This window comes from Esox lucius, chromosome 7 (assembly GCF_011004845.1).
Source record: "Esox lucius isolate fEsoLuc1 chromosome 7, fEsoLuc1.pri, whole genome shotgun sequence".
In the NCBI taxonomy this organism is placed as follows: domain Eukaryota; kingdom Metazoa; phylum Chordata; class Actinopteri; order Esociformes; family Esocidae; genus Esox; species Esox lucius.
The window spans coordinates 39,498,928-39,511,536 of NC_047575.1; the positions used below are offsets into that span (position 1 = coordinate 39,498,928).

At 41.4% G+C, this 12,609-nt stretch overlaps 1 protein-coding gene across 1 annotated transcript in view; it reads left to right on the top strand.

Annotated features, from left to right (window-relative positions):
* Window positions 1–12,065, top strand: part of LOC105011162 (periostin) — a 30,430-nt gene extending 18,365 nt beyond the window's left edge. The window contains exons 14-22 of the mRNA XM_010871000.4: window positions 2,378–2,480; window positions 2,686–2,753; window positions 3,100–3,145; window positions 3,274–3,330; window positions 5,186–5,608; window positions 6,078–6,143; window positions 9,420–9,506; window positions 9,774–9,812; window positions 10,855–12,065. Coding sequence (XP_010869302.3) covers window positions 2,378–2,480; window positions 2,686–2,753; window positions 3,100–3,145; window positions 3,274–3,330; window positions 5,186–5,608; window positions 6,078–6,143; window positions 9,420–9,506; window positions 9,774–9,812; window positions 10,855–10,970 — 1,005 coding nt within the window. The 3' untranslated portion in view covers window positions 10,971–12,065. The remainder of the gene's footprint in view (window positions 1–2,377; window positions 2,481–2,685; window positions 2,754–3,099; window positions 3,146–3,273; window positions 3,331–5,185; window positions 5,609–6,077; window positions 6,144–9,419; window positions 9,507–9,773; window positions 9,813–10,854) is intronic.
* The last annotated feature ends 544 nt before the right edge of the window (window positions 12,066–12,609 follow it).

Genomic DNA, 12,609 nt, shown 5'->3' on the forward strand with positions numbered 1-12,609 from the left:
TTCCAATTACGTCATTAACACGAGGAGAACACTTCCTTTTAGAAACTCCCTCCACTTCCTAAGCGACAGGGCTACAGATAAAGGGCTTTTCTCAAACAGGAACTCTTGTTAAGTCTTGTTTACTGTGGCAAAACTAGTTACCATAGTTCCCAATAAGGTCAAACATTTTGGGACTCTTCATCATTTTCTCCAGACCCCCAGTTCCCCTCCCGTTGTATAAGCAACAAAAATGGCAATTTTTCTGTCTCTATTTATCTGGACAATCTTAGAAATGTCTCAGAGGATGCATGTCTGATTTCTGGTGCCTGTTGGGAGCTGCCGTAATCAGACGGCAGCTAGAATCAGAAGTTCGTACCTACTACCGGGTCTAACAAAATACGGAGCAAAATAGGTAGAGTTGAGGGAAGAGTTAACAGTGCATTTGTGCAATGAGAGAGAGAGAGGATGGATGGGGAGGGTGGGTAAGAGAGAAGGAAGATTAGTGGAGACAGGATAGCTGTTCCAGGGGAGAAGGGAGGATAGACGTTAGGAAGATTAGAGAGAGGATAGCTGTTCCAGGGGAGAAGGGAGGATAGACGTTAGGAAGAGTAGAGAGAGGATAGCTGTTCCAGGGGAGAAGGGAGGATAGATGTTAGGAAGATTAGAGAGAGGATAGCTGTTCCAGGGGAGAAGGGAGGATAGACGTTAGGAAGAGTAGAGAGAGGATAGCTGTTCCAGGGGAGAAGGGAGGATAGACGTTAGGAAGAGTAGAGAGAGGATAGCTGTTCCAGGGGAGAGGGGAGGATAGAAGTTAGGAAGAGTAGAGAGAGGATAGCTGTTCCAGGGGAGAAGGGAGGATAGACGTTAGGAAGATTAGAGAGAGGATAGCTGTTCCAGGGGAGAAGGGAGGATAGACGTTAGGAAGAGTAGAGAGAGGATAGCTGTTCCAGGGGAGAAGGGAGGATAGACGTTAGGAAGATTAGAGAGAGGATAGCTGTTCCAGGGGAGAAGGGAGGATAGACGTTAGGAAGATTAGAGAGAGGATAGCTGTTCCAGGGGAGAAGGGAGGATAGAAGTTAGGAAGAGTAGAGAGAGGATAGCTGTTCCAGGGGAGAAGGGAGGATAGACGTTAGGAAGAGTAGAGAGAGGATAGCTGATCCAGGGGAGAAGGGAGGATAGACGTTAGGAAGATTAGAGAGAGGATAGCTGTTCCAGGGGAGAAGGGAGGATAGACTTTAGGAAAAGTGCTGGAGAGTGAAAGGAAAAGGGTGGAGAGACCAAAGTAGAGAAATCAGGTAATCGCCAGGAAGCCAGCATTCATTCATTTTGGCAAAACTCCACAGGCACAAGCCCTGAAAGACCTGATAAGGAATAGCTTTCTTGGTCACAGGCTATTGTCTAAATGAGGATGTGTTCAGATAGCGGGGTAAGGAATGACCTAACACACACTGAGAAGAACAGTGAAAGTGTGTGTGTGTGTGCATGGCATGTGTAAGAGAAACAAGGTGAGAGTCTGTTTTGGCTCTTACTGGACATGTCTGTCTCCAGAGACCCACACAGAGACAGTTCAATTACAGGAAACTAGTATCCCTGGTGACGTGGAATGTTCCAGAACCAGAACCTCAAACAATGGGACCCAGTATCGGCCCTCCAAGCCCCCAGTTCACGTTTTAAAACTATGACGAATTTCACACTTGCACACACACACACCTATTTACACCCACACACACACACATTCACAAACACGCGCACACACATTTTAACACTTAGATTGTCCTATCAACGGAGTACTAAGGCAGATGTTCCTGTACGGAGATGAATAAAAACCCTCTGCCATCATCGTACAGTCATACAGTCATTATCTGTAAGTGCCTTGATCGCTGATGGCAGTTGCAGCTATTACATCTCCCAAGCGGACAGCTTAATCAACGAGGGCTGGACTCGATCTGCAGCCCTGAAGTCTGGAATTCCCATGAGTGTTGACAGTTGACACAATGGGTTGGGTAAGAAATCAGGTTCCTAAAGAGCTCAGCCAATAAAGATCGAACGTTGTGTGTCTTCCAGTTAACACACAGAGATGCAGTTCTGATGGCAGAGGTCATTAACTGCAACCACTGTATGCACTTCTGTTGTAATGCAGTTATTGGGATTGGGTGATGGTATTATAATCATGATTTGTGTAATAATTATGCATTTGCCCCAGGGGCACACCTAAATTAATGGACCTTAATACTAGTTGTAACACTGTTATTACACCTGGCGTTACAGGGGCACCTATACATTAACTGACATTAATACTTGTTATTATTATGTTATGACACCTGGTGTTAGAGGTGCACAACTAAACTAACTGACATTAATACTTGTTATAATACTGATATGACACCCGGTGTTACAGGTGAACAACTCCATCCATGTGAACTCACTGAACGTGCCAGACTTTGATCTGATGGCCACCAACGGAGTGATCCACGTGGTGAAGAACATACTTTACCCTGGGGGTGAGGACCTGTGTGTGTGTGTGTGTGTTGGTATGCTTGTGTGGTTGTGTATGTGTGTTGGTATGTTTGTGTGTGTGTGTGTGTGTGTTAGTGTATGTGTGTTGGGATGTTTGTGTGGGTTTGTCTGTGTATGTGTGTGTGTGTATTGGTATGTTTGTGTGGATGTGTGTGTGTGTGTTTTTGACAATGTCTCTGTCCTCCCCAGACCTGCCTGTAGGTCGTGAGGACCTGCTGGCACTGCTTAAGAGGCTTATCAAGTACCTCCAGATCAAGGTGTGTGTTTGTATGTGTGTGTGTCTCAGTGTGTGGAAGCAGTAAGTAATGAGGGGTGTGCTATATGAACAATATACCATGGCTTACAGCTGTTTGTAGGGAGAACACCACAGCGTGCCTATATATTACAGCACTTAGCTGTGGTATATTGGCCATACAGTATATACCACAAATACCAGAGATGCTAAAATAAACAACGAATCAACATAATTTGAACAAACATTTGTCATACCTGTGGTTTATAGTCTCATATATCATAGCCTTTAAACAATCAGCGTTCTAGATTTGATGCACCTGGATTATGTTTATCAGAACCTCTCATGTTCTGTTGGTTTGTGTGTTATAGTATGTTTCTGGATACACCTACAGAGAAATACCACTGACCTTCATGAGTAAGTTATTCATCTTCACTGTTACCTCCATCATCAATGTCAACAATACAATTATCATTGTCATCTTGAAAGCACTTTTTATAATGTAATGTAATGCAAACCTTGGTGTTTTTTATTGTTTTTGCCAGAGAGGACAGTCACCAAGACAACAACCCACGTTACACTAGAATCCCATTCAGAATCAGGTAAACAGATGTGGAGCACAGACTCCCCTACATCCTTCAAGTGTATGGAGTCCAATAACATTGATGAAAATCAGATACCTGTCATCTTTGTAATGGGTTTTGGGTCTCTCGTGTAACAGCTTGGGTACTTAAAAGTGATTATTCCATTTTTTTAGAATAATATCAGTCAGGTACAACAGTGAGTACTGGTTGTATGTCTCTGCTTTTGTGAATTTGCTGTAATGTCTCCGTGATGTCATGCAACGACAGGGAGGGAGGTTCCAGTTAACTGTTCCTTATTTCCCAGTTGTAATTCCCATTAATATCCCTTGTTCATGGGGGTTCCGAGTTAGTGAGTGAGTTAATGATGCCATCACCGGGACATTGCTGGATGTGGAAGGGGCTTCAGCCAGTACTGTTCTGGGAGTACCCGGAAGATGTGTTCAAATGCTAGAATTGCATTAGTTCGCTTACCATGTGGATTTATTTTGAAGTCTGAGGGTATCTAGAAGTTGCGTTCTAAGATTCTGTTAGCTAGCTGACTATGAGACTTTTAGTCTCGGAAGTTGTGTTGGAATGCTAGTATTAGCTAGTGAATTATGTGTTGTTTTACTTTTATATATGTGCTCATTTCCTCATCCATGATTTTCAGCAACATACTGGTTCTACAGAGAAAGCAATGAAAATTATAGACAAATTAAACTAATTTGCCCATGCTTAAGTACGCTTTTTAGGTTTCAGCATGTCTGTATTCCAAATCCAGAATGAAGGAATTATTGCGCACACATAGAGACACGCACACACCGACCACTAACTCAGTGTAACACACACGCCAGTCAACCTCTCTTCTTCTCCATCCAGTCAGAACAGGCTTTCTTTGGCAGACTCCAGCAGGAACTTCTCATTTCTGCTACATCACCATATTACTCCATTATTAGTGTCTAACTGGCACCCACCGGTACACACAGAAACACACCGACACAGAAGCTCCCAAAGAAACACAGGCCGACACCATCCTATTACTCACTGTTTTATGATGCTCATTAGTGTTATTAAACTCCGGCTATAATTCTATTTTCCTGGGTTTAAGCAGTGTAATCTATTTCTCTAGTGTATATGCAGTGTTATTTCTTTCTCTACTGTTAGTCTATAAGCAGTTTAATCTGTTTCTCTCGTGTATAAGCAGTGTAATCCATTTCTCTACCCACGTATAAGCAGATTAATCTGTTTCTCTACTGTATAAGCAGTGTAATCCATTTCTCTACCCACGTATAAGCAGTGTAATCTGTTTCTCTACTGTATAAGCAGTGTAATCCGTTTTTCTAGTGTATAAGCAGTGTAATCTGTTTCTCTAGTGTATAAGCAGTGCAATCTGTTTCTCTAGTGTTTAAGTAGTGTAATCTGTTTCTCTACTGTATAAGCAGTGTAATCCGTTTCTCTGGTGTATAAGCAGTATAATCCATTTCTCTCGTATATAAGCAGTGTGATCCATTTTTCTAGCATAAAAGCCACCTGGTGATGAAGTATTTTTAACTATGGCACCAGGTTACAACCTCAGAGGGGTGGAGAGCCTCGGAATCTATGGTGCCAGGGCATGACTAACATGCTTCACTCCAAATGTCTGGTTGCTCACATCTGATTTTAGTTTAGTACTAATAATATTGACTGGTTTGTGTGGTTCTTGGAAGGCAGAAACTACAAAAGTTGGATAGTAGTGAGTTCTCTGACTGTTTCTTAACCACTGTATTTCTCAGATTTCTATTCAATCAAGAGTAAGAATAACTAGCATAGAATATTTGCATTGGTGCCAGCCCTGAAGACAAAGTGGATTCATAATGACACCAATAAAAATTATATTTTCTTTCCTCCTCTCCAGGACCTGATGTCACTCATGTGACCAGAATAATTGAAGGACAGCCAATCACCAAGGTTACCAGGGTCATTGAAGGGGAACCATCCATCACCAAGGTTACCAGGGTCATTGAGGGAGAACCATCCATCACCAAGGTCACCAGGGTTATTGAGGGAGAACCATCCATCACCAAGGTCACCAGGGTTATTGAGGGAGAACCATCCATCACCAAGGTCACCAGGGTTATTGAGGGAGAACCATCCATCACCAAGGTCACCAGGGTTATTGAGGGAGAACCATCTGTCACCAAGGTCACCAGGGTTATCGAGGGTGAGCCGACCTTCAACAAGGTGACAAGGCTGATCGAGGGTGAACCAAGCATCACCAAGGTTACCAGGGTCATCGATGGAGTGCCTTCCATCACAAAGGTCACCAGAGTAATTGAGAGTAAGTGTGTTTTCGAAATGGTGGGTCTGTATTTTGGATTAACTTGCTTGATCAAACAAACATTTTGGGAATCATATTTTTGAAAAATGGTAAGCCTTGCATCATTTTGAACCAGTTGAAAGCTGGGGATGACTAGGTGCACATTTTGTGAGACGTTTCATGGTATCTTTAGTGACACCATGTCAGGAGATCCCACAAACATCTCCATACACAGGTCAATGTCCCCTATCCCTGCTCAGGATACTTTAGATCTTGTGACGGGAAAAGAGCGCCTCCTACTGGCCCTCCAATGCCACTTACAGCTGCATCTGTACCTCCCATCCCGACAGCATTTCAATGCAGGACGACACAGCGTTCTGCTGGCTATGTGACCTCACACTGAGGAAAGTGAAACCTGAACAGGTATAATGTACCCACACTTGCCAACTTACGCTAGAAGACAAACGGTTCCTCTTTCTCCTCCCCTCAGCTCACAGTGGTTTCTCAGACGGAGGGGCAGAGACTGATGAAGAAATTAAGAGGATTCTGGTAGAAGGTCAGTAAAGATGTAATATTATTTTATTGTCATTGTTCACGTGTAGTATTTGAACAATTCAATAATGATTCATGTTTTTTTATCAATCAATCATGACACCTGTCAAATATCAGTCAATTTTAACTCATACTCATCCACATATTAGTAAAGACATGATAATGTATTGTATTATTAATATTATTCTATAGACATCAGTGTATGCCAACAATATTGATATACATTTAAAATATCCCACATTTACTTAAGTGTTAAATATATTTTGGTATTATGTACGGGAATTTCCCACAACATAGGAAACAGTTGAGTAAATGAGGAATAAATGTATGTTGTTTAAAGGCCTAGTGCAGTTTTCTTAAGAGAATTCTCCACTATAAGAAGTTCTAAACGATTGATTGGGCATCCTCAGTTACAAGATGGCTGAGGGAAATGTATTATGTAAAACTATATTCAGAAATCCATTGATTTATTAGGCATACGGTGAATACTGCAAAATCTGTTACAAAAAGACTGCAAGGGAACTTCAACGTTTTCGATGCAAAGACGTTGTATTGAAGCAAATATCGTCTTAGCTTTTAAACATGTGAATGTCTGTTGGTGATGGAGCTTACATACATGCACCAACTCTAGGTGTCACGTATGTTGCATGTCATCCATCGTGTTGTGTCTGTGTCTGTGACACATTAAAAGCGTATCGACTGAAAAAATTGATTCGTTTTTAAAAACCTCATGTTTGCTTGATGTTGGGCTACTTTCAAATCAGTTAACAATACCCTGTCATCTATCTCTTAGAGCTCTTAGAAGGGCATGTGATGACGACTTTGGGGATTCAAATGACAGTAAATTCCTGAAGAAAACTGCATTTAAACAAAATAAATCAATAGCTACATACTGTATGTTTCACATGATTTCAAAGTCATCAAAAATAAATGCAATTACTAAACTGAAATTTGACTTCATGAGTTTCATCATCCTGGAGGTCTTTGTTGTAGCCCTCAATGATTCACCTCGGAAAGGATTTGTGATAAATGTTTGATATTTGAATTAGCTTCTTTTAGTGAATCTTACAAATACATGGATTAGCTGGTGTTTTTTTTGGAACAGATTGAACACTCTTTGTCTAGCGTAAGCGACTGCGAGTTCTGTGCTGAATTTCTTATGTGAAAGATCATTCTGGACTATGAAGTCGATATTTCTTTCACGATGGAAACAAACAACCATTGGATTTCATGGCAACTCTACTGATGTCAGCTTAGGATAGGGTTAGACCATCCAAATTATGTATATTCTGAATATTCTCTCAAGTTCATTTGACTTTTGAAACTAATGTTGGAATCCAAAAAAATGTGTGCCAGGGTGTAACTGCATTTCTTGTTGTGCAGGTCATCGCCTTAGTAAGTGTACTTTTAATGTTACCGTACAGCCCTGTAATTTTTAGTTTGTGCAATTTTCATGAATGGATGCCAATCATCCATACATGTTTATGCCAAAATATTCTCAAAGAAGTGATGGTGTTTTACGGTGTTGGGGATCGTACCACAACAACACTTAAGACGATGCTGGCTCACCGTTACCGGCAGGTTAACATACAACAATGTTTAAGGTGTTTCCCAAATCACACCCTATTCCCTAACCAAGCTACTCCACAATAATGGACGACTGGGAGTGGGGGTGACATTTAGCATTCAGCCTCAGTATTCAGATCCCTCACACCAAGCTTGTATCCATGGACCTCTTGTTAGATCAGGAACTGCAGGGCTGCATATTGTCTTTTAGTGTATGATTTGTTTGTCAAAATCTATTACTGGGGCAGACATTAAAACCTTTATAGGTCCAAGACCATTTCTGCAAACATTGGACGTAGTTGTAGATCATAGTTGAGTGGGTTGGGGTGAGTTTTAAAGGTTCAGAGTGGGCATATGAGTTTTTAAACTCAGGCCTGTCCCTGTGTTAGGCCGTGACTTGACCAGTCTCCATCACAACTCCTTCCTGGGTTGATTGTGTACAGGAAATAGATGCATTTGGGGTGTTATGGCCCAAAATCCAAATCACTTGTCTGAGCTCTATTTTCCAACACCTAATTATTCTGTCGAGCATGTTCTTTTCATCAGTTTGAGAGCGAACCAAGATTAATGTGAAACATGGAGGTTTATGGGCGGCTGTCTGTCTTTGCCTCTTTCTGTCCATCTGTCTGTCCTTCTGCCTTTCCCTCTATCTGTCTGTCTGCCTGTCCCTCTGTCTATTTGTTTCTATGCCTATCTGTCTGCCTGTCCCTCAGTATATCGGTCCTTCTGTTTGCACTGATTGGTTATGGTGTTTGGTGTAAATTGTGACTGGATTGGTCCACTTCTGTTGCATTGCAAGTTGGTGTGTGTGTTTGCCTGCGTTTTTGCAGTCTCTGACACTCTGTCAGTCTGTCTGTCAGTCAGTCTGTCTATCTGTCAGTCCATCAGTGTATCAGTCTGTCAGTCCGTCACTCTGTCAGTCTGTCAGTCAGTTGTCACTCTGTCAGTCAGTCTATCTGTCAGTCCATCAGTCAATCAGTTTGTTAGTCTGTCTGTCAATCTGTCAGTCTGTCAATCTGTCAGTCCTTGACTCTGTCAGTCTGTCAGTTTGTTAGTTAGTCAGTCAGTCTGTCAATCCATCAGTGTATCAGTCTGTCAGTCAGTCTGTCAGTCTGTCAGTCCTTCACTCTGTCAGTCTGTCAGTTTGTTAGTCAGTCAGTCAGTCTGTCAATCCATCAGTGTATCAGTCTGTCAGTTTGTTAGTCTGTCAGTCCGTCACTCTGTCAGTCAGTCTGTCAGTCTATGTTGTCAAGTCGTTAAATGGCTACAACACTCCACCCTTCTCCGTTGCCGCTCTTAAGGTGGAACCGGATACTCAACGGTCACCAAGTCCATCGAGCCTCAGATCATTGAGGGTAGGCCCGCCTTAAATGAACCTCTTATTTCTATGACGTCTCCTAAGTTCTGCATTGCCTGGTCTGGAGACAACCCATAGCCCCTAACCCTGCAGTGTTTCCAGATCTGAAGGAAGTAATATTCGGGGCAACCACAATGGCGAAAGCCTCCATGTTGGATTGAGTGGTGGAGTTGTGTCCATTTTGCCCACGACTACCTGAGTCTTTCAGATCTTCAAACACGAAGGGGTTATTAACAGAGTTTAGAAGCAGGGGCTAGAGGCTGATTCCAGGCATCTGTATTCTACATTATGAGACATCGTCTGTGGATCCGTTGAGTCCACAATCTTGTGTGTAACTGCTCAAATTTCCACCTACAGGACCGGATTTCTCTAGGATCACCACCTACCAGGGCAACACAGAATTGATCGACCAGGAGTCGGAGAAGATCACCAAACTAATCCAAGGTTAGAACCTGGAACCTCTTAAGTCAAAATTCCTTTTGGAGAAACAGTTTGTACAAGTTACATGAATATTATTTGCTCTCCGTTAAACCTAATGAGTATAGGCTAATTTAAGCATCCTAAGTGAAAAAATGAGTTATGCCAAATGTTTTCCGTAGCTGCTTATGTAGTTGGGGTGCGGGGTCTAAAAGCTTGGGTATTTGCACGCAGTGTAGGTTGTGCTTCAGTCTGCTTTCCGTCTGACTCATGGTTTGTTATGTCTCTCTGCAGCCGGGGGCCATAGAGGAGCCCAGGCCAACAGACCCCCAGGTAACTGAAAGGACTTAACCGGGCACACACGTCTGCCTGTTGGGCGGTGGAATATTGTAGTTCCACGAGCAGGACTCAGTCTTGATAAACAGCATTTGGTGTAAAAACAACATTTTGTGTAATATTTATAGTTTCTGCCAAAGCGTAGTTCCAGAGAAAAGAACCCCTTTATTTTGAATGACAACATTTTTGCACTTACCTTTTTATTCCCACACTGCTTCCCATGAGAAGTCAAATCCACAATGCTGGTTTGACAGATACCACGCTCTATCAGCTGAGCAGTTTAGGGCCTACGCTGACCTCTTATCTGTACCTTCAGTCAATGTTTCTGATGATTATGGAAAAATAACTTAATAAGTCTTGGTCTGGCTGAGTTCCACCAAAATACAGTAGCTGACTGTGTGCCTGGAGTAAAAAAAGTTTTGCCCTGCTTTTGTCTTGTGCTGATGTTTAAACTACCAAAAAGGAAGTTTATACAAACAAGTCGATGATCCATTTTGTGTATTATGGCCACATGCTTAAAAGTCCTTTGTGTCCTTGTCCCCGGCAATTTGGGTTCCAGAAATCAATGCATTCATCAACAGCCCCACTTAGCACTGATGGAGAACAGCCTGTTAAATGATGAGCACTAACGCTGCAGGAAAAAATGCATTCATCAGTCAATAAGTATCTGATCAAAGTGATTTGTTATCTTTGGAGAAACTCCCTGTGATTTTTCCTTGTTCTCAAGCTCTCTGTCTGTCAACATCCACCCTGAGTACACAGACATACACACACTGAAAATATGCAGACATAAGCCATTCAGCGATCAAACAGTGATTTGTTATGGTTGGAAATCCTCCTTGTGATTCTTATTGTATGTCTGTCTTCCCTGTTCTCAAACTCTCTATCAACCACTCTCTGTTTCCACTCTCTCCTTCGTCATTGCATTTTTCTGTTGTACTGTCATTCTTTCTTTCACTCTCTTCACTCTTTTTTACTCCCTACTACCTGTCTTTCACTTATTTATTTTCCTGTTTCATTCATTTTCTTTTTTCGGCAGTTGGGGTAAGGAGGAGGAAGACAAGGCTGGTGAGACGCCACAACAACCAAAGGCCTCGTGCAGCTTTGACCAATCCAAACCAGCACAGACCAGTCCAAACCAATTCAAGCCAGTAAAGACCAGTCCCTACCAGTCCAAACCAGCTAACGCTAGTCCAGACCATTCCAAGCCACTGAAGACCAGTTAAAACTAGTAAAAGTCACCGTTTAGATGCATGTTATTCAAATCTGGACCTCCAAGCCACTTCCACTCAATTTTTTCTTTACAACCCTCTAATCAGGAACTTATTTAAAAATGTGACAACAGGTGACCGCAATTAACTACTATTCACAAGCACACATGGGAGGTGTTTTGTACCACCAGGACTGGAGTTGTTTTGTACCACCAGGACTGGAGTTGAATAGCTCTTCACTAGAATACAAGTAAGCTTAAAAGAGAAAAAAATGTGTCCCCCTTTAAATCTGGTTGCTGTAGTATAGACATTAGGCCAGGAGCACAACAACATGTGCAACAACACAATAACACTCTCAGCTCTCCCGTAATGGAACACTGATGGGCTGAAAGAAATAGGAAGATCTACAACAATCAGGCAATCACTTGTTAGTAAGGTATTATATTTTATATTTCTTTTAAAAGCAAAAATACATACTGGGCAGCGTTGATTGATGAACAATGAAATCCAAAGTGAAACAGATGGGCTAATGGTGACTTGCATGAGTTATGTCATGTATAAGAACGCGAAGAGAATCAAATACTTTACATGTAAGTAATGTACAGGAGGTGTGTGTATGCAAGGAAATCAACCTTCAGTAACTTTTCTGAACTTTTACTGTGGTATAGATCGGGAGAACGTTCAAAATAATATTTTGACTCTGGAAAGAATACATTCTGTGCTGTTTTTTCTTCTCATTGTTGAAGATTGTTTGGGAATACATTAGGCTCGTTTTATTATGGTGCTGGCATTCAGTAATGTGCATCCCAACCTAAAGAAATGAACTATCCTTAATATGGATGCATCTTTCAGTTATTCTCTCTGGTAAAGGTGCTGTACCTTTGTGGAAATGTATTTACAATTTACAACGACCACATTGTTGTTCTTATTTTTGTTCTTTTTAAGTTTTTCCAGTTTCTAAAGTTTTATTCTACAATTCATTTGATTTATAATTGTTGGTTTGTTTGTGGATTTTAATAAAGATATTTTGATGTTGGAACTGTTGATGTTAATTTAACAGGCCCACCAAACCCAAGCAAAACGGTTTTACCTCTGTATTGTTTTGGAAATAAAATGTTTAATAAACCTTCTAGTTTAGGGTGAATATATTCCTTCTCTCAAACAAAACATGTTGGTCATATCTGTACCCCGCAATGAAATACAATGAGACTTGATCAGTCTCTGTATCTACACGCAACGTACATTACCCACACCAATGGCCTGAATTTTGACCAAAAAATGCTATGAAAACCAGTTAATAATTCTTTACATTCCAAGGCCATACCCATTATTCAGAATTTTCAGATATTACCTCAGCTTAAGCCAGGTTTTAAGGAACATCAAAACACTTTCTTATAATAAATAATTTTGCTTGGAAGTGTGATTATCTATACTGTGCAAATGCTGATTCAAAAAAGCATGGCAATGTATGTATATCACTGCATATTTAGCAAATGAGTCATTTGTATATGGGCGTAACAATCTTTATGCATCTGTCTGAGTATTGCTACGGGGAGAAGTGGTCATAGATACTATTTGAAATG